The 22,036-nt window shown below is 56.9% G+C and overlaps 1 protein-coding gene across 1 annotated transcript in view; it reads left to right on the top strand.

Moving 5' to 3' along the window:
* Window positions 1-546: 546 nt before the first annotated feature.
* The window catches only part of RIMS4 (regulating synaptic membrane exocytosis 4), a 50,437-nt gene continuing 28,947 nt past the window's right edge, over window positions 547-22,036 (top strand). The window contains exon 1 of the mRNA XM_028524263.2: window positions 547-888. Coding sequence (XP_028380064.1) covers window positions 792-888 — 97 coding nt within the window. The 5' untranslated portion in view covers window positions 547-791. The remainder of the gene's footprint in view (window positions 889-22,036) is intronic.

Raw genomic sequence — 22,036 nt, 5'->3', positions numbered from 1 at the left:
TGGGTCTGTGTGAGTCTGCGGGTGTCCCCAGTTGTATCTAACTAGGTGGGGCTCTGGGTGTGTGGAGTCTGTGGTTGGTCCGGCAGGTGTCTCTGTGAGCGAGGGCGGCTGTGGAGCATTTCCCAGAGCGCATGCAATAGAGTGGGTGCCTGCTTGAGATCTTCCACGGGCTCACGTGTGAATCTGAGGGGCACGCCTGCCGGTCGCTCTGACTGTGCCCTTTCTGAGACTGTGTCCCCGGGTGAGGCCTGTCTCGGTGGGTGACTGGATGCCTGCGTCAGGACCAGTGTGAGGGCAGCGTATGGCGTTATGGCAGGGCCACGGGATCGGGTCGCAGACAGCTTGGCGCACTCGTCCCTCCGGCACCCACCTGCTGGGCTCGCAGCGGCGGCGGGGAGGCCGCGCCCGCGCCCTCCAGGCTCCCACGCCCCGGCGCGCGGCACCCCCTCCCCCGGGCGGCGCCCATTGGCTGCTGCGGCGGCGGCTCCGAGCCCGCCCCGCGCGGCCGGCGGGGGGCGCCGCGGGCCAGAGCGCGCTGCGCCGCCACCGCCAGCGCCACCGCCACTGCCACCGGGAGCGCAGCGCGCCTCGGGCTCCGCGTACCGCCAGCTCCCGGCCCGCCCGTCCGCCGGCCCAGCCGCCCCCGCCAGCCCCGCCGCGGAGCCCCGGCCTGGCCCCGGGTTGCCGCCACCACGCCGCGCGCCGTACTCCGCGTCAAGAATGGGGCGGCCAAGCTGCCCAAGCCGCCCGCCGCTGCGGCCGCGGCCGAGGCGCCCGGCGCCGGCGCCGGCATGGAGCGCTCCCAGAGCCGCCTCAGCCTGTCTGCCTCCTTCGAGGCGCTCGCCATCTACTTCCCGTGCATGAACTCCTTCGACGATGAGGACGCGGGTAAGCTTCCAAGGGGCCAAATCCGGAGGCCCGGTCCCCAACCCGGTGCTCCCTTAGAGGTGGCTTCTCTCTCCTCCCCACCCCCAACCCCTCTCGAGGATGCGCCCTAGGGTCTTCTTTCCCACCCACAGGACCTCAGGGTTTCCGGGAGGCGATGCCTTCTAGCCTTCCGCCGTCCCCTAGGGACCCCTAGATCCTCTGCATTCATTCACCGCTTTCCCGCAGGTGGGTCCTTTGGGTGGCCTGGACCCGGCTCTCCCTACTCACCTGCGCCTACTGGATGCCCCCTGTCTTGTCCCTGGATCGGACTTATCACCCTTCCTGAACCTCTTGCATGTACCCACTCCTCAAACCCTAGGGCTCCAACGCGACCCTGGGGCTCCGACGCGCCCCCCGCCATTGGAGGTAGCGCGCAGACCTTAACTCTCCATCTTTGTCTTGGCTGCATCCAGAGGCTCCCTGCCCTAGACCCCCTGCCCTGCGGCCAAGGTCCTTAGTACCCTCCCTATTCGTCTCTTCTCCGCTTCTCCTAGAGGCGGGGTCTCCGGACTCCGGTTTTTTTTTTTTTTTTTTTTTTTTTTTTTTTATCAGACTGGAGCGGATCCCAGCCATGGAGTAGGGGGGGTGACGGCCTATCCTCTCCTTTCCAGCTCGCTGGTCCTGGGGGTAGACGTAGGGCGGCGCCGACTCTAGACCTCCGTGTTCTCTGGAGTGTGCCCCCAACCCTGGGTGCTCTTGTCCCTGGAGAAGCCCTTCTAGGTGGGCCGAACCCGGGTACCAGCCAGCGGCCTGAACCTCTGCACCCTGGCCTGCGTGCAACCTCAGCCAGAGCGGGAGGGGCGGGGAAATGTAGGGAAACCTGCTCTTTGGGGCCCTGGGACCAGGCAGAGGGCGCAGAAGGGCTCTGGACCAGGTTCTGGCCTGTGGCAGCGAATTCACCAACAGGTGGGGAAGCTAGAGGGTTTGGCCGCGAGTTCCCCAAAGAGTGCCAGCTGGGCAGTCGGGATCAGGTACCAGTCTCGCTTCTCTACTTACCAGCTGTGACCTTGAGCAAGTCAGGCCACCCCTAGCCTCAGTATCCTCATCTGTAAAATGGGATGACAGCGCCCCGGACACTAGGGCGGAGTTAAAAGTGTTTTGCAAATGGAACACCGGAGAGTATTTGCATAAAACCAGGCTGCAGAAGGGAAGCGGGGCATATGTGGAGAAGAGGAGCAAAATGGCTACATGGGCACATTTGAGAACCTGATGAAAAAATGGATTATCTCTAAAAAAATACACATATGCACATCCACAAAAATTTGTCCGTAGTTTTAGAGAGTTCATGGGCCTTGCCTAAGACTCCCCGGCCAACCTGTTGTCTGATAAGCCACGTGGGCGATGAAGGCTCACGTCTTCTTGCTGGAGCAGGGGCAGGTGGGGGAAAGGGGAGAGGGTTCTCCAGAAGAGTCTGTTGGCTCAGTGAACGAACGCGGGTGCGTGAGGCAGACCCTGGGCAGACCTGTCTCGCTGTTGACCTAGAGGAGGGGGTGGGGCGAAGATGGTTCCTGCAGAGCCGTTGCACAGAATCACCCTGTTACAGAAAAAAACATAACTGGGGTTCAAGGGCTTCACCACCCCCTTGATGTAGCTGAGAGAGGTTGTGTCATTGTGGACGAGGCAAGGTGAGGAGGAATGGGGGGCTCTCCAACGCCGTGGCCTCCACTGGAGCAACATCAGACAGAAGAGATCAGGCTGGTATGGGGGCGCTGGGGGAGGGAGCCCCGCCGGGCTCCGTGAGTTGGCTCCCCTACCCCTGACTCCATGGTCAGGGGCTCTCCTGAAGTTCCACAGGCCACTTGGGCCTCGAGTCGCAGGCTGGGCAAGCGCATGGGATTGTGGGAGCATCCATGGCGGGGACAGCCAGGCTTTTCCCCAGAGTCGCGCTTCATGTGCGGGTCAGACACCTTGGTGACTCTTGCTCGTTGCAAGGTGACTCACGGTGACTTCACTTGAGTCAGAACAGGTCACTTTGTGTACTATTGGAGAATTTTCAAAGGGTCCACAGGATGTTTTCCCCAGGGGGTTCTCCAAGTTCTTAACTTTTTCACTCGAGAACGACCTAGACATCATCCTGTCCATCCTTTTTACTTTTCTTTCTCTCAGACGCGCGCGAGAGGATGCATGTGAGTGCATGTGTGCGAGAGACGAAAGCCCTGGCATGCCTGTGTGCAGCCCAAGGTTACCCAGGGAGGCAGGCAGGCACCGAGCCGAGATGAGAATCAGGCTCTCTTTCCAGCAAACCACCAGCCCTCTCTCAGAAAGAGGATTTTTCCAGAGCCGAACCTCGCTGTGTAGAAAACGGTTCCCTCCCAGGTGAGGAGGCCCCAGGGAGCTGCTGACGGCCAGGAGTTTGGTTTGGGGCGTCTGGGGCCTCAGGAAGGCCTGGAGTCAGGGAGGGGGAGGGAGAAAGTCAAGTTTCGTCTCCAGAAGACGAACTAGTGTCTGGCAAAAATCGGAAGTCCGGAGCGTTGTCTTGGTGCGTAATTTCTCTTGGTCTCCTCCAAGTCATTGATTTTCTCCAAAAAAAAAAAAAAAAGCCTTTTGGATTTATTCTTGTAGAGCAGCATCGCGCTGAACTAATTTCTAAAAGCAGCTTGAATAATCTCTCAGACACGGGACCGAGGCAGCTTCAGGGGGAGGGCGGTCAGAACCGGCCTCACGGCATCGTCCTCTCGCCCGTTCCCTCCCCAGGTCCCCTGGGTGGCTCAGAAGTGTGCCCCCCGAAGGGCCTCTGGCTCGTCTAGGTGCCTCCCCTTTTTGCTGTTTGCCACTCCTGTCGAAGACATCGTTTCCGTCAGCCCCATCAGCCCCATGGAGCCAGAGCCACCCCCAGGGCTCACAGGCTGCCCTGTAGCTGGTTTCCTGAGAAACCGTGTGAGAGGGACACTGTTTCATTGGCCTTAACTGGGCCGGAGCACTTGGCTCTCTTGGGCCTGGGAGGTTTGCACATTTTGTGGGCAGGAGAAGCTGCCCTTCCTCCCACCCCCGTCCAGCCACCCTCGGGCTCGGGATGCTAGCTAGCCATTGCAGACTGACAGGATTCCTCTCGAGGGGCATCTTCCCTGGCACACTCAGGGCTCCCTTCTCATGCTGCTTGTGCCCCTCTTCACAAAGGTGCTGGGGTTTCCGGGAGGTCTGCACTTGGGGCCGTTTTTGTGCCTGTGTCTCCATCGGCCAGCCTTGCTGGCATTGGGTTTATAACTGGGGAGGGTGGCGGGGAGCCGTTAGAAATGGACCTCAGCTTTCTCATCTGTATGATAAAGAAAATAGTAACATTGCCCACAGAAGGTCAACATTTTAAAAAAATGATTACCTTTGACTAGGCATCGTCCTAGGCACTTTAAATATATTATTGTAATGCTTTTCTCATAGCAACCCTATACAATTAACATTTAAGCTCCCCACTTTCAGATGAGAAAATCGGGGCACAGAGAGAGTATTCACTCAAGGTCAGTCAACCAGAAAGTGAGAGAGTTAGGATTTGAACTTGAACGATCCGACCCAAGCATCTCTGCTTTTGATTATTATGCCGTTTGTGGTATGCAAAAGCTCACTCCAGTCAGTACCTGGCACCAGGTAGGCTTGTGTATCTGTTAGCCATTATCTGTGTCATCGTCGAGTAAGGCTTGCTTCTGAACAGGACCGTGAGGGAGAATCTGTGGGTTTGGGGAAGGGGAAAATCTGTTTCTCAAAAATGTTAGCTGTTATAATTTTTAATGAGCTAATTTGATTGCGTTGCTACAGCTTGTAAGGCAGAGCTGAGCCCTCCTTCTTGGAATGGGCTTAAAGATGGGGGTTTGGGGCACTTGCATGCGGAACAGGAGGGCGGGGAGCAGTCCGGCTCCCTGTGTCCCTGTTCTTCCCGAGCAGTGAATTTCCGTCACAGCCACCGTCCTGGCCCTCTCCCTCTGCCTGGGGGCACAGCTGAGAGTAGGGGTGTCTGCGGTTTCCAGCGGATGCCAAAGGGGGTTGTTACAGCAGGGGCTGGAATTGAGGATGGTGTCCCTGAGTCTCACCAAGTGGTTTTGGCGTCCAGTCCCCCCCCTCCCCCCGCCCGGGAAAAGGGCGGAGAAGCTGGAGCAGCCAGCTCTGATTTGCCTATAGGACGCTTCGATCTAGTGCAGGGAGGATGTTGCCATGGCAACACCGGCTGGCTACCGGTCCCTTTTCTAGTGGTTTGGGCCACATCTCTGGGCTAGAGAGCCCTTGATGGCACCTCCCTCTTCTGCTCAGGCCAATCTGGTGGGTGGGGTGGCTTGGTGGATGGGCCCCCCAGACAAGTGCCAGAGCCCCCTTCCCCTTCCTTCTGGACAGAGGGGAAACGGAAGGAGGTAGTCTGAGTTACCTGCCTGGGGTGCGGGGTGGAGACAGTACCCATATCTGGCCAGACAGATCCCGGCAGGGGGAATCCGATCTCCAATCCCCTCCCTCCCCCACTCATTCCATTTGGCAGAGTTTTCGTTCCCAGACCAAGGGCTAACTTTTGTCCTTGAAATTTGACCTGAGCTTTTTCTGGGAAACAAAATGTCCCGCTGTTCCACCCCTTCCCCCTGAGACGGTGGGAACAGAGTGTTTCAGCCCTCGAGCGGGGCTGGATGGAAGAGGGGCGATGGGGAGGGGGAGGCCTTAAAATACTTAAAATACCCTTCGGGGTCAGGGCCACTTGAGGGCATGAGGTTGAGGTTTGGAAGCTGCCCTTCCCACCCTCATCCCTGGAGCAGGCCACTTCCGGTCCCCCTCCCCCCTCCCAGTTTACCACCAAGTACAGTCATCTCCCTGATGTGTTGGGAGCTGGGTAGAGCTCTTCCAGATTTGGATAACTGAGGTGCGGTCAAGAATTGCACCAGTTATTCCCATAGTTCAGGTGGTGGCATGGGGTGAGAATCAGGACCCAAACTACTTAATCGTAATCCAGTTGTCCTGAAAGAAGTGTCTCAGAAAAATCAGGTGCATGGGGATCACCCTCTCCCTCACGACACGGGTCACTGGCAAGAGGATCTGCTCCGCGGATGCTGCCAGAGCCCTTTTCTTGAATTCTCTCTCCCTCAGGCAGCTCCTCCTCCCTCCCAGTTCCCCACACTGCCAGACTCAGGGCTCCAGCTTCCTTGCCTTTGCAGCTGCCGGAGGCCCACTCGGTTCTGTCTGGTGGGAAGGGGGGAGGAGGGGTCCATCCACCTTGTCTTCCTTCGAGGATGCTGCTGCCTCAGGCCCCACCCACCTCCATCCCAGAGGCGGAGCCAGCTCGAGCAAACAGGGAGGCTGCGTGAGGGCGGGCAGGGGAGTGCAGGAGAGGACAGGAGAGCTTTCTCGACCTCTCCTGTCTCGGGCCTTTCTGTTGGTCTGCCTCCTCGAACGTCATCACGGCTTGACAAGCGTCCCTTTAGCGTGTCTTTTAAGAATTGTTAGAAGGGTGGCAGTTTTGGAGCATGTGCTCGAAAGGGTGCAGACGTCTCCCCCATTGTCATCTGCTCCCTGCCCCCCCAAGGGGCACGGTCAGCCCCCTGCCTTACTGTCAGGGCGCCAGCTCCCGCCCTGTGGTCTCCTGGAATGACCAAGCAGCTGCACGGGAGTGCGCTCCCTCCCCAGCCCCGTGTGCCCCCTGGGGTTTGGAACTGACTTCTCTTTGGCTCTGAGGCCTCAGTTTCCTTATTCTGAAAATGGAAAAAGAAACCAGGTGAATTCTCCTTGTCTGAGCACCTCTGAGGGTTGGAAACATGAAGCGATTAAAAGGCTGCTCGGCTGTGCTTTGTGCTTTCCTCCACCTCGCTGAACCCTGCAGCCATGGGAAGGTAGCGGCCGCGGCAGGCGCACCCACTTGGCCCACGAGGAAGAGCCGGGCAGCCCGGAGCACCTGAGCTCCCTTGGGGCGCCTGGTGGTGACGCAGGCCCAGATGTGTCTGACTCGGAGGCCGCCCTCCACCTCACGGCGTGGAATGAGATCCCAGGTGGGAAAGAGCCACGTGAGTCCTCGGGTTGTGCTTGTGCCAGCAAAACAGCAAGTGGCGAAGGCGGCGGCGTGGGGACCTGCTCACATCCATGGGCACCCCTGTAGGGTCTGCCCATGGATGTGAGGCCCCACACTCATCCTTTTACAATCGGCCACAGCCCCCTGGCATGCCCATGGATGTGAGGCCCCAAACTCATCCTTTTACAATCGGCCGCAGCCCCCTGGCATGCCTTCCTGGCCATCAGTTCCCAGTTGATCCCCATCACAGGGCTGTCTGGCCTCCTTGAAGAATCCCGCTGCCTGCCCTGGCCCTGGGGGCCAGCCATCACCTGCCTCTCCAGACCGATGTAGGCCAACGCTGGATTATATTTAACGCTGTGCTATTTCCACTTGACAGCTCCAGAGTGCGTGCCCCCTCCCCTTTTCTCCTGCCTTCCCCCTCCCCTTGCTATTCACTCAGAAACCAAGAGGCTGATGTCAGCGCCTTATTCTTAGCCCCCGTCATTGTAACTGCAGCTAGCAGTGCGCACTTCACTAACAGTTTTTGCAAAGGGGGTGTGAGAGGGCTCCGTGGCCAGGCAGCTGCCTCTGCTGGATGGCCCAGCGGGGCAGGTTCCAGGCCTGGCTTTCCAGGACTAGCAGTCCTAGAAGAACTGTCAGCATCTCATCCATTCTTCTCAGTAGGCAAGGAGGGAAACTGAGGCTCAGAGAGGCCAAGTGGCTTGGCCGGGGTCACATATTAAGGATCCAGGGCTCTGGCCTCTGAGTCTGGGTTTTCTCCTTTGGTATTTATTCATTCAGCTAATATTTACTCAGCTGCTCCGTGCTGAACAGGTGCTGGGGATATGTTGGCAAACGTGGTAGACACGGTGTCTGCTCTCATGGAGGTATGCTCTGGGGTGGGGGAGACAGACAGTAAACGGGTAAGCAATGAAAGAATAAGGAGTTTCAGATAGTGTTCAGTGGAGTGAAAGTAGAACAGGTTAATGGGGTAGGAGACGACATTAGGTAAGGCAGTCAGGGAGGGCTCACTGAGGAAGTGACGTTTGAGTTGTGGCCTGAATGACAGAGAGACAGCAGTGGGAATGCGAGGGCCGAGAGTGATCCAGGCCGAGGGCACTGTGAGCTGATGCAAAGGCCCTGAGGCCAGTGTGAGTTTGGTTGTTCAGGGAACAGAAATCAGACCAGCACGGTCAGACCGAGTAGGAGAGGGGAGACGAGGTCAGAGAAGGAAACGGGCGGGGGGGGGGGGGGGGGCGCAGATCGCTCCGCCTTGCGGACAGTGCTAATACCGGGGGAGAAGCCGAGGTCCAGAGTGGGAAGAGAAGAGCTCTCCCCACCCCACGCTGGGTAAAGCCAGAGGGAAGCCTGAGAGCCAGCCTCCTGCGCCCAGTTGTGTTTGTTCCTTAGAGACGGCCGTTCCTTTGAATGCACCTCATGGCTTCCTTCCGCATTGTAGCTGGAGCGTGCAGTGGAGGTCCGGGGTGGGGGGCCCACCCGGCCTGCCCTGCTCCCCTCTTTCAACCTCACCTGCCCCAGCGTTATAGCGTCCCGGGCTGACGCAGCTGTGAAAGGCACCAGGGAGCTCCCGTGCTGGGCCAGAAAGAACATGGCTTTGGAATCCAGCAGATCAGACGTTTCATCTTGCCTCGGCCACTTCTAAATCGTGTGACCTTGAGCAAGGGGCGCCAGCTGTCTGGGGCTCAGTTTTCTCACCTGTAAGATGGGAGCGTGAGAATAGTAGGTCCCCCAAAGGGTGACTGTGAGGGAGAAGGGACACAATGCACAACGTGCACCTTCCCAGGAGCCGGGCATGCGGAACTCAGGTTTCCTCAGTGGTGAGGACCAATGAGATTAGGTGTGATGCCAGGCACATAGTAGGTGCTCATTTAGTGGGAGCTGCTGCAGTTGTTGGTTATTACGGTCTGTTTCAATGGGACAGAATCATCTGGGGAGCTTGTTAAAATGCAGATTGCTGGGCCCCACCCCACAGTTTCTCATTCCGTTTGCAGTGGGACCTGTGAATCTCATCTCTAACCAGCTCCCCGGTGATGCTGGTGTTGATGCTGCTGGCCCCGGGGACTCCGTCTTGAGAACCTCGGGGTTAAGGGAAAAAGCTGGAGAGAGTTGAAGTTGGGATGTCACTTGTGTCTTAGATGCCGGGACTTTGGGTACAAATGCAGCACCCAGGTAGAGGCCTCAGGCACACCTGTTTTCGTTACACGGTCTCAGATCCAGTGAACCTCAGCAGCTGCCCTGCTTTGCACCGAGTTTAAGGTGTAGGACCCCGTAAATCCTTCTGGAAGCCTTCATCTGTAGAGATGATAAGCAAACAGGCATGAATCACACATCGGGCCACGGTGTCCTTTTACGGGACGTAGGACTCAGACACCGGGGACTTCTGGGGGTTCAGGTCTGGCACCTTTTGCCAGAGGGGACAGGACGAGGCCCCTTTCCTGCGCTGGGGGAAGGCGGGGCTGTGTGTGAAAACCAGGAGTTCATTTGAGGATGAGCCTCTGCTGGGAAGAAGTAAATCAAAGGAACCAAGGAATTATCCGTGTAAAGGAGCAGAATGCTGGGAAATGCTACCGAGGAAGCTTACTGAGTCGGTGTATTTAGATGTTTCTCAGAAAGGGGTCGCTGGTAATTTTCTAGGAAAGGTTGCAATTTAGCTCGGATTGGAGGCTGCGGGGACGAGCCGTATGATATGGTTAGATTCCCACCCAGTCTTGTAAAACTCAGAGTGCGAAGACAAAGGCATTGGCACATAGTTTCTGGGCGGGACTTGTCCTGAACTAATGGGAAATAACTCTCTGAGAGCACGGATGTCAGAGGCCCCAAACCCAGGTCCAAGCATCTGCCCCGTCCTGGCTGTGTCTCTTGACTGTGGTGTGTATCTGTTCTGGGCCTGGGCCTTGGCCTTGGCCTTGGCCTTCACAACATGGAGTGAATCCCTCCTGCCCTGTGAGAGTTAGAAGGCACCTGGGGAGTGGAAGCTGCTGCCTCTCCTGCGTTTGTGGACATCCCAGGTGCAGGGAGGGAGGGACGACGGGAGCGCACTGCCTGGGGCTGGATGCTGGCCCTGGTCTGGCTGGACTGTGTCCACTGCATGCCCAGGGGAGCCCAAGAGGCTGCGTGAGCAGTCAGGGCAGGAGGCCTCTGCGCAACTGCTGAGCCTCAGCGTCTCCTCCAGCTGCTCCCCTTTGTCTTTAGGCCTCGTAATCCCCGTCTGCGGAGCGAGGGCCTGGTGGGCTTGGAGGAGATACAACCAGACGGTCCCAGAAAACAGAGGACACCAGGCCAGGTCCCCTAGCTCCTCCTTTGGAGCCGTCCCCTCCTCTGCGATAGCCCCTGCACAGTCACTTTTGTCCCCAGAGTGTCCCCTGCTGCCAGAGTTTCTCTCTAGCTGGTCCTTGGCTGATGGGTCCCTGAATAATCTTTAAAAGAGTAAGTTGTATTTGGATTAGGTAGGCCGTGCAGATGGTACAACATTTTAAAAGCACAAGAGGATAATTAAGCGCTTGGGGTGGTACCGAACCCTGTGCCAGACACCGAGGGTTCGGGGATAGTCAGGGTATACGGCAGTTTGGCGTGGCAGCGGTTGCAGTACAGGCTCCGCGCAGCCAGATGGCCTGGGTTTGAATGCTGGCTTTGCCGCTTATTGGCTGTGTGACCTTGAGCAAGTCACTTAACTGCTCTGAGCCTCAGTTCCCTCAGTTATAAAATGGTCAGGTCCCCCCTGCTTTGCAGGTGTCACGAGGATTAAATGTGTACGTACTTGTACAATGCATCGTAGAGAGCCCGTGCTAGTGACAGTGTGTCAGAAGTGTTAGCTGTTACTGTCTCAGCGCCTTCAAGGTGAAGTCTCTCCGAGGTCGTCTACCCATCATCCCTTGAACCCAAAGAGGGGTCGCACAGGTTGTCCAAGGCCTCACTGCAGGTCTCTGGCAAGGGCAAGGACAGAAGCACCTTTCCAGACTCCCTGCCTGGGCCTTGCTCTCCCCTTCTAGGTGGCCCAAGTGGCCACCCCGGAGCTTGTCGGAACCTGAGGCTCCAAGTCTGCACCCTGCATCACCGGCACTTGGTGTCCCTGGAAAATGCCACCTGGAGTCGCCCTGGGAGTGGGTGGCAGAATGTGTCACTAATTGGGGCTTGTAATAGAAATTAATGAGGTATTCAGGAAATGTCTTGAAAAACATCTTTCATCTGCCAGGGCCTCACACCAGGACTGGACAAGGTGCCTCTGGGGCCCGCCCAGGCCCAGGCCAACCCACCCCCAAGCCATCTGGCCACAGGAAGCTTCTGCCTCCACCCAGGTTGTGCAGGGTGTGCCCAGTGCTGGGGTTCAGGTGGGTGCCAGCAGCGAGGGGGACATAGACAGGGACGGGCCCACCTCGGTTCATCGTGTCCCACTGTATTGCCCTCCACGGATGATGAGGATTTTTCTTTTTTTACAAACTGAAGGCCCTCCACCAGCAAATAGATCATGACTCCCATTACTGTGAATCTTTATTGTGAACCGAACCCACAATATCTCTGAGGTGCGCCTGTGTAGTGCTCTTAGACTCCTCCCATCAGTCTCCAAGTTCAAAAGCATACAGAAGACGGGAGAGCTCTTCCTGCCCGTTCCCGTCATCTCAGCCTACGGCGTGGGTTTCTGTGCAGGTGACACACTGGGCGCATGCTGTCAGGTGGGACGCATGATGGGGGGTGGTGAGAGGGACAGGGATGAGCAGGAAAAGCAGCAGCTAAAGTGGACACTCAGCCGCAGGCCAGCCTCAGCCCGATGGGTGGGAAGTTCTAGGGAGCAGATGGCATCAGCGTTGACCAGCCTTCTGTGCTCCTGCATCAGTTCCTCTCGACTCTGGACACTCGTCTAGGCTGTCAGGGGTGTCGTAATTTGGGGGGCAAAGCAGTGCGCATCAGTTCAGGGCAGTTCTCCAAAGAAGGGGCAGCCGGGAGCCAGAAGCCGCAGCGACTCGCAGCAGATACTCACAGATACTCCTGCTTGGCAAAGGGGGACTGGCCGGGCCGGCTCCGCCCACTCGCTCTCTGGGGCCCCGGGAGAGCGGGTGTGGCCCGCTCTGTGCAGAAATCCCTACTTCAGGCGGCTCTCTGCAGAGGTGAAGGTGAGCCTTGCCTTGGTGGGCTGGAAGAACCGAGTATCTGCATGAACTCTGGACTCGGCCAAGGTCACACAGCCAGTGAGGGCTCAGAAGGGCTTCAAACCCAGGTCTGCCCCAACACTTCTGGTCCTTCCACATTCTGTGCTGCATCTCATTTTTTTTTCATGCATCTGTATGTATATTTTGTGCTTCCTAGCGGGCTTCTCCCCAAGCACTTCTTGGAAGTGCGTCTGGCTTGATTTTCTACGTGGCACCTTGCAAACGCAAAGCCCTTCGGGTCTGACAACATTTTTGCCTGTGTGATGGCACTTGAGCCTCATAGAACACCGGCCCTGGCTACAGAGAGCTGGGCAGCAGCCCTGGAAGCTGCCTGAGCTGAAAGGTTTAAGGGGTGGGGATTTGGCTCTGGAGTGAGCCCTGGATTGGTCCTAAGAAAGCCTGCATTTGAGACCGAATTTCTGCCAGTCTGAGTGAGGGCAACCGAGCTGAGCCTTGCCGGGGGCTCCTGGGGACGGTCAACGAGACTCAGCAAGCCTCTGTGGAGGGCCAGAGAGTGGGTGTTTTAGTCTTCGAGGGCCAGTGGATGTCTTTTTGCAATTATGCATTTGGAGCACGAATGCAGCCCCGGACAGCGTGCACCTGTTAGGTGAGGCTGTGTTCTAATAAAACTTTATTTACAAAAATAGGCTCATGAGCTACATTTAGCTCATGGGGCATAGTTTCCAGACCCTGCAGGATAACACGCACCTCAGTTATCCCAGGAGCCAGGGAGCGGGAGTTTTTTCACGCCAGCTTCTGTCACTTGCCCGCTGTCACACTGTGAGTGACTCCGGGTCAGGGACTATGTGACTCTCAGCTGCATTTCACCCAGCGCACAGTGACTTGGAGCTGAAAGGTGGACCTGAATCCCAAAACTGCCTCTCCCACTCTCCTCCGCCCTCCATTCTTCCTGGTCTTCCGCCAGTATTTGCTGTGGTCAGTCCCTATTCTAGGTGCTGCTGACCCTAGGCGAGCTCAGCCTTTGCCCACATGAAGTTTATTGTCTGGTGGAGTGGGGGGAGCGGGGTGACATGTTCCATAACCCATAGGAACAACCAAGAACTTGACTGCTGCTGTGATGAGCATCCTGTAAGACAACTGCAGGGAGCCAGAGAGGCTGGCGCTGGGAGAGCTGACCTGTCTGGGGTTGGGGCGCGGAGCAGGGGAAGGGCAGAGACCTAAGGGTAGAGTTGGCTAAGTGAAGGCAGGGGAGGGGGACCAGGTGCCATGATGCTGAGACCATGGCCTTGGGAGTCTGTTGGGGTTGGGGGGCCAAATCCTGGATTCTCTCAGGCTCTGCACCTCTCTGCCTTTCCCTCCTCTCTTTCTCTCTCTCTCTCTCTCTCTCTCTCTCGATCACACACACACACACACACACACACGCACACACGCACACAGATGGGAATATTAACTACAATTACTTCTGCATGGCAGAATTATGGGTAGTTTTTGCTTTCTAGTTTGCGCCTTCTAAATGGTTCCCAGATATTCTTACAATGGACGCGTCATGGTGAAAACCGAGGGCTTCAGGGTCTGGAGACAACGCTCCCACCGGGAGTGCTGTGGCCTCAACCACACTGTCACAGGGTAGGGCAGCGCCTGGCGTACAGCTAGTGCCCTGTTAACTTAGTTCTTATAGCCCTGGCTGATGTAGCTCAGTGGATTGAGCTCGAGCTGCGAACCAAAGTGTCACAGGTTCGATTCCCAGTCAGAGCACATGCCTGGGTTGCAGGCCATGACCCCCAGCAACCGCACATTGATGTTTCTCTCTCTCTCTCTCTCCCTCCCTTCCCTCTCTAAAAATAAATCAATAAAAAATCTTTTAAAACCCTTAGTTCTTATTATCAGCAGCTGCGCAGAGGCCCCGAGGTGGGCATGGAGTGTTCTGAAAGCCCAGGGGTGGGGGAGACGCACGTGGTTGGGGAACTAGCGGGACTGGCACAGACGATGTCCTTAAAGTCGAGATTCTTGGACTTGAGCTGAAGGACAGCGGAGCCCCTGTTGGGGTTCGGCAGTGGAGTGACCGGCTCCGATCTGGGGTGTGCAAGGACCTTGTTGGCTGCAGTTGGGAAGAATGGAGCCAAGGGGCCCAAGGACGGCGGGCTCACTTTGGTTACACCCTGTCCCCAGGAGAGTCTGGCCGTCCCAGTATTGAACCCATGGACCACGGTGATGGTGACGGTCTCGTGGCTGGACGGGCTGCGTGGGCCAGAGCGCAAGACAGGAACAAGCCAGGAGTGTGTCACCGGGTTGGTCCGGTGACGCCGGGAGGCCGGGACGTGCTAGCTCGGAGGCAGGAACAAATTAGCCTCCCGGAGACGAGGCCGGGCCGGTTCCTGCCGTGTTACATTATTAAATTTGTAATCTTCGCTCTAATACTTTCCAGCAGCGAATAAGAACCAAATTTAAAGTGCCGGCTCCGCATTTCGGGCATGAAGCTCTTTGTCAAGAGCTCTTGAAACCCGTAATTTCTCTCCAGAGGGGCATGTCTATGTCTTTTAAAAAAATTAAAATAAAAAATAAAGGCAAACCACTCTTTAGTGAAAGGTTGGGTTCGCACGGCTGCCTGAGACCCTGATCCCGGCCAGGAATCGGGGGTGGGGCCTGCGTGTCTCCAGCCCCATCAGGGGCTGAGAGTGGGGCGCAGCCTCTGGATGCCAGGGGCTGCCTGGGAGAGTTCACCCCCCCGGGAGAGCGGCCTCGTGCCCACCTCACCCCCAGGTGGTCGGCAGATGTGCTGATTGGTGAGAGGGTTTGGTAAAAGTTGGACCACGGTCCCCGAAAGAGTCGACCCACGTCAGGCTCTTGAGAGTTTTCTGGCTGCCTGTTTGTAGGGGACCCGGCTTCCGGAGGAGCCGTGGGCTGCATTGTTGCTGCCTTTGGACTGGGAAGGAAGGCCTGCCCCTGTGGTCACCGTGGGGTCGCTCTGCAGCCTTCCTCACTGGGGCAAAGCGGGGCATGCCCACCCTGTTCCCGCTCTTGAGCCCCTGCTCTGGGTACGTAGGCCCGGAACTTCCTGTCCAGAGGGCTCTGAGTCCGCTCCCCAGATCTGCTCAGGCCGCTCCCCTAGCTCCATCCAGGGTGGGCTCTGCCCATCACCGGTGCCCTGACGGGTGGCCCCGAAGTGGCAGTGTGTGGGAGTGAGAACAATGTGGATGTGCAGAGCGGGCCCCTTGCTGTGTGCGGGGCTGGGGTGGGGTGTAGGGGTGGGGAGAGGGGGCCGAAGGGACGGGGCAGACCGCAGCTGAGGGCCTGCTGCCCTCGCTGTCTGTGTTCGGCCCTGGAACTCCTAGAACTTGAAGTTTGAGCCTGTCCTGGCCCTCAAAGTCATTACCAAAGACATATTTGTCAAAGTGGAAGGGGAGGTCATATTTTATTTAATAGCCTGATTTATAACTTTTAAATATTTAGAACAAGTATGAGGGCCTGCATTGCCCTGGCTCCGTGTCGTCCTTTGAACTGAGAGCCAGAGCGAGCCAGGCACGGCCCTTCCCCGCGTGGTCCCGTGTCCTGGGCCCGGTGCAGCCACGCGGTTTATCTGGCACCTTTGTGCGAATCAGAGGATGACACTTTCCCCCTTACCTGAACTCCACACGATGGAATTCACGTGGTACGTCCTGCAGGAGGATGCATTAGAAAAAGGCCCCCCCTTCTCTAGGACCAGAGGGGCGCACAGCTGGGCAAGTGAATCAGGTGCGTCTCAGCCCTGTGACCGCCCTCACTGGGCACCTGTGTGCGGGCAGCGGCCAATGCCATGGTTCCCAGGGCCCTGCCGGCCTGAACCGGGGAGGAGCCCCGGGCAAGGCGGGAAGGCAAAGTGCGGATGCGCTGGGACCCCGAGACGACCGTGAAGTCATCCCGCACGTTTTGTTTGGTTTTGTGTGTTTGCTTCATTGCTGAGACGCCCCATGTGCGTGAAGTCATACAGCGTTGGTGCGACTCACTCCACTGAGCGTGAGGCCCTCGCCGTCCCCCCGTGGAGCTGCACGTGGCAAGATTTCATTCTTCTTTGTGACCGAGCTCCCAGCGCATATGTGTGCTGCATCTTTATCCGTTTGTCTGTCACAGCCTACACTTCCAATAACTCCCCCGATTGTGATAGTGGACGTTTATTTTGTGTTTTATGCACGCCAGGTGCTCTGAGCACTTTGCCTGGAGTGTCCTACTGAAACAGCAGGGTGTGAGGGGAGTCCAGGCGTCACGCCCATTGTGCAGACCAGGAGACTGAGGCTCGGAGAGGATAGGCTCACCTTCGGCCCAGGGCCATTCCATAGGAAGGTTGCACACGGGCCCGCTGGCGCTGAGTGTGAGCCTGACCGCTGCTCTGCACCGCTGTTCACAATGTTTTAAAGCATTCTGGGTGCAGTGAACTTGGTTACTGACCTCTATTCCACTGTGCTGGGTACCGAAGGGGTGGTACAGGCGAGGGTGGGGGCTCCCTGAGCCAGGAGGAAAGACAAGCAGAGCAGATAACTGGGTGACCCCATTGAGCAGGGGGTGAGGCGTGCGGCCTTGGAGAGGAGAAGCTGCTTGTCAGTCTCGCCCCGGGGACGGGGCTTCAGTCTCCCAAGGGTCCTGTGTGGTCGGGGAGGAGCTTCCTGTGGTTTCTCTGGGCCTCGGCGGGGCCAGGTGGGTGCGTTAGGAAAGGGCGCGGGAGGAAGTGGGACCAGGACCGAGGTGTGGGTGGGTTAGGAAGGGCCTTTCTCGAAGGCCAGAGCTGTGCCGTCACCTTCAGGACTCTCCACCGCCACCACCGCTGCCACCACCACCACCACCGTCCTTTCCAAAGTTGGGAAAGTGAGACTGGGAGGGGAAGGAAGGATTGTTTGGAACATTCCAGCCAGGGTGGACACGGAGCTCGGGCCTCTGAGCCCTCCCAGGCCGATGCCTGTACCTGGCGTGGGAGAGCCACCATCGTTTTAATTTTTTAGAACAATATCGCACTCTCACAAGTTGCAAATACTCGTGCGGTTGTGCTAGCTGGCATTTCCCGCGCACACGTGTGTTCCAGATGCCGTGCTGGGATTTCACGCACGTGACCTTGTGTAGTCCTCAGAGCGAACCTCCAAGGAAGGTCCTCTTGCTGCTCCCATTTTATAGACGAAGCGATTAGCGAACTCCTCCAAGGTCAGACACCAGCAACCGGCAGAACCCGTTTCCTTGCACCTGAGGTCCTCAGTCTGTGCTGTGTGTACCGGTGGTGGGGATTTTGGAAAGAGGCAGAGAAAACACACAATGAGAAAATAAAAGCGGCTTCCATTCTGTCATCTGAAAGCAGAACATTTAACCAGTGGAAACGCATTTCTTTTCCGGGGTGTGTGTGTGTGTGTGTGCATGTGTGTGTGTGTGCAGGGGTGCATGTGCAAACCAAGGCAGGGCCGTGCTGTGATACTGTTCTGTAAGCTGAAGCCACTATTTAAAAACCACCTTAAAAAGACCTTCACAGGCTGGTCTCCCCAGGGACAGCGATTTCTAGGATCGCGTCTGGAGCCGCGTACGATCGGTGTGTGGACCACGGACTTGCCGAGGCAGGCCCAGGCAGCTCACCCTCACAGCCACGCTTCGTTTTCCTCCCTGCTTTCGGCTCCTGTTCCTGTAAAATAAATAAATTAATTAATTAAGAAACTGACAGACCTACCCAGGATTTTATTCCATGCCCGGCCCTGCATTTAAATGCAAGAAGCAGAAGGCTTGGGAGCTATAAATAGCCCAGGCTGCTTCTGAACGGCGGCGGGGAGAATTTGTAGGTTCTGTTTCCTCCCAACCTGGTGACCTGGATTACTTCCTGCGCGGCTGCTTTCCTCGCTGCCTCCTCGGCCCATCCTTCACGGAGCAGAGCGAGTCCCTCTCCAAGAGTCAGCGAGCCCCTCCCCTGGGCCTGGGTGCTGGGTGCACGCACGTGAACACGCCGCCAGCTCCGTCACAACCTGGGGCGGTGGGGGTAGGCGTCCACAAACGAAAATCTTGTCATCGTGGGACCCACCGAAGAGGAGTCCCTAGGTCTGGGAGTCAGGGAAGGCTTCCTGGAGGAGGAGATAGATGCTGGAGCTGAAAAAGGGAAGAAGGGGTCAGGGAACCTGGGGAGCAAGTGGCCTGGGAGACGGACCCTGTGGGGCCAGGAGTGTCATGCTTGGCACAGAGCAAGGTTTCATTGTTAACAGGTGATCACAAGCTGTTTTGCCGGCATGTCCTGGGTTCCTTCTGTGGCTGCCAGGGCTTCTAGAAGCCAGTGACATTGGCTAAAGAGGGTGCTCAGCATTTCAGATTGATTCTCAATCGGCTCTGCACGCACCCTCCCCTCCGGAACCGGAATGCTGAGCTGCAGCCCAGGCAACTCCATTGAAAGTCTCCTCCGATGGACCTGGAAGGGGCTGCTTCACAGTGAGCTCCTCCAGGGGATGCTGAGGTTCGACTGCTCACGCTTGGGACTCACAGCGCCCACCCCGTATCCCGTCTGGGTGGGGACTGTGCCCCACCCCAGCCCCAGCCGGGCCTCTCTCGGAGGACAGCGAAGGGAGCTCACAACCTTCCGGGCGGTTCCCTCCGCTGACAGACCCCCGGCTGGGGGAAGTGCCTCTTCCCTTGCTCCCCGAGTCGCCTCCACCGTTCATTCTAACGCAGTGGGGACCCTGCAAATCAACTTTGCACAGTCCCTTGTCTACAAACTACTTATTTAACTCGAAGGTCAAACTACACTGGTGTTGAAGTCAGACGGGCTGGCATTTAAACCACTCCCCTTTCCTTGCCCTGCCCTATTAGCTGTGACCTCAAACCAGGGCGTTAGCCGCCCTGAGCTTCAGCGGCCTCGTCTTCTCAATGCAGATAATCACAGTGCACACCTCTCAGGTCCCTGGAAGTATTGAATAACGTGTGTGTTATTGGCTCGGTACAGCAATAAGACACTTCATACCAATTTATTATTATTATCACTATTACGCAAAACACTTGCATGGTAAATTCAATCTTCTAGAGGTTTTCATCGAGTGCTGAGTGAGTGCCCAGCCCCGCTGTAGGTGACGGGGCGCGCCGTGAAGAAGTTCTGACTAAATGACTGTCATCATGATCAGTGTTGTTAGTATTATTCGAGCTATACTGAGCTGCGATACTGAGTGGGTAGTACAGTCACCCACCTTCTACCGGCAGGAAGATGAAGCTCAGAGCGTCAGGGGGTTTCTGAAGCCTCACTCGGCTGATAAGAGATGGGGAGTGATTCTATCTGTCTTCCATGCATCTTCTGTTGGCATTTTGTGGTCGCGCCTACGTGAAGGAAGAGAGGAAGGAAGGAAGGAAGGGAGGGAGGGCAGCAGGGACCATTAGGCGCAGGGTTCAGAGTCCCCCGCCCCCCAGCCTGGCCTCCAGGGCTTCGTCCGTGCCAGGCAGTTTTGGCAGGGCTCCGTGGTCCTTTCTTCTCTCCCTCCACCGTGTCCCAGCAGAGAAGTCCAGTTCTGATGTCTCCGAGCGTCTTACAGGCATAAAGGAGTCCTCGGGAAGCTCCGTGAGGCCTGTCTGCTCAGCCCGTGGTCCCCGGTTGCGTTTGCAGCCTGAATGTGGCCATGTGCAGCTGACACCTCATCCATTGTCTGCAGCCCCACTCTTCCCCGAGTCACTGCCCTGCACCCACAGGGTGGCTTCCCGTTGGTTGGGTCCCAGGCTGGCCGCTGCTGGCGTAGAATGCCCCTAGCTCTTGGCCTCCTCACTGTTCCAGGGAAGCGAGCAGGAGCTTTGGTCACTGAGTCCTCTCTCCCAGAGGACTGCCTTTCAGCCTGATCTTCCTCCACTGGTCGAAAGGCTTTGTCCCCAAGTAGAGAAACCATACATATCAACCAGGGGATGAGAAATGTAACTAGGAAAGGGTCCTTGTAATTGGACGGACAGGCATGTTCTTTGCTGGCGAGGTCGGTCCCCAGCCCAGGGCTCTCATGTCCTTTGTCCTGCACGCGATGCTGGCTCGGGCTTCCCTCCTGTGAGCCTCGCTCTGAGCTTGCTCGCTCTCTCGCACCGCGAGTGGCTGCCCCATTTCTTTCTCCCCTTCCATCCCCTTCTTCAACGACACAAAGCTGATTTCTAGTAGCCTCTTGACAGTGGGAAAAGCCTGAGTTGAGAGTCGAGAGACCACGTCTAGAGCAGTTCTGCTCCTCGGAAACTTCTGTTGGCCGCAGGTGACTATGCAGCACGTGAAATGTGGCTAGTGCAACGGAGAAACCAAACTCTTCATCTTTAAACTTTTAATTGAAGTGGTCACGTGTGGCTACTGGCTACTATTATGATTATGCCATGTATTGGGCAGCTCAGCTCTGTATGTGCTGAGCTAGAGGACCTCGAGCAGGTTTCGAACCCTCCCTGGGGAGATGGAGGGGTACGGCCAGGGGCTCCAGACGGAAGCTGTCCGGAGCAGAGGCTGGGGTCTGGGGCCAGCTAAGGCTGGCGTACAGTCCCGCTGTGCCGAACGCCAGCTGTGTGATCCGGGGCGAATCACACAGCCTCTGTGCTTCGGTGTCCTCATCTGTAAAAAGGGACGTAGTCACAGTCTCCTCACCAGGTGAAAGTGGGGTTTGAAGATGCAACAAATCTCGCCCCCAGGAGGCTCTTGACAAATGGTAGAAGTAGTTTTCGCAGGTGTTGTGGGAACCCGTTTTCCCCCCTGCCACTTTAGGCGACTTTCTGCTGCAAACGGTTACAAAGCACTTACTTTCAGGGCCTGAGTTCATAACCTGGACCCCTCCTGAAATTATGTACAAGTTGTGTCCTAGTGGTCTATTTTTTATTCGGGAGAAAACCAGAATTTTTTAAGTGGAGAAAAACATCTTTCAAAAGATTTTTCCAAGGGACCCAAGCCGTTTCAGAGCTCCGGGAGGGAAAGAAACCGGTGCTCACGGTGCGTGTGCGACGGGGCCGGTGTGGCCAGGAAGGCGGCGGCCCAGCTCCGGACCGCCAGCGGTCCTGTCCCAGCCCTGCCCTCTCCCAGCCGTGTGCCCCTGGCCGAACTTCAGCCTCCTCATCTGTGAAGTGGGAACTAGATGGGACCTATTTCTTGGGTGGTCGTGGGGATTAAAAGAATGAATTCCCGTTCATTGTGTAGTATGGCACCTGGCACGTGGTCAGCGCCCAGGGGTTGCTAGCTGCTTGTATCCTCTTCACCATCATCATCATCTTCTTCTTCCTCCTCCTCATCACCATTGTTTCCATTCACTGCACGCCAGGCTTGATGGCGAGGTATGTCCGCCTTCCGAGGCCTGTGCTCCCTCGCCGGCCACGCCATCTCTAAGTTCATCTCTTACCGGTAGTCCCCATCGCTCACGGTGTTCATGCTGCTCTGGCTTCCTGGTTGTTGTTTTTTTTTTAATTTTTTTAGATTTTATTTATTTATCTTTAGAGAGGAAAGGGATGGAGAAAGAGAGAGAGAGAGAGAAACATCAATGTGCATTTGCTGGGGGCCATGGCCTACAACCCAGCATGTGCCCTGACTGGGAATTGAACCTGCGATGCTTTGGTTCGCAGCGTGCACTCAATCCACTGAACTATGCCAGTGAGCTATGCCAGCCAGGGCGCTTCCTGGTTGTTTGTTGGGTGTACAGACGCCTGTCTGCCCCAGGGTCCCTCTGTGTGCAGAGTCTGCATTGGGAGCCGGACCCCCTGCTGGCCCCCTGTCCCCCACCAGCCCAGATACCCACCTCGCCCGTTTCTTTACCTCCTTCAGGTCTTTCCTCACATACTGTGGTGAGGCCTCCCTTACCTCTGTTTAAAAAACGAGACACCCGTCCCTCCACTCACCTTCTGGCGCCCTCTCTGTCTTTATGTGTCTGTGTGGCTTCAGGTTTGCTTGCCTCGTCTGCACTGGAGCTTCGGGAGGGCGCTTTGTGTCCCTCGCTTTGTTTTCTGCTCCAGTGCCAGCGCCTAGCACAGTACTTAGCATGTAAAGGTGCTCAAGAAAAGGCTTGGTGAGTGATTGAGTGAATGAATGAATCTCGTTGTGTCTGAGACAGGCTCCCGCAGG

Source organism: Phyllostomus discolor, chromosome 9 (assembly GCF_004126475.2).
Source record: "Phyllostomus discolor isolate MPI-MPIP mPhyDis1 chromosome 9, mPhyDis1.pri.v3, whole genome shotgun sequence".
Lineage (NCBI taxonomy): Eukaryota > Metazoa > Chordata > Mammalia > Chiroptera > Phyllostomidae > Phyllostomus > Phyllostomus discolor.
This window is presented reverse-complemented; position numbering and strand designations above follow the sequence as displayed.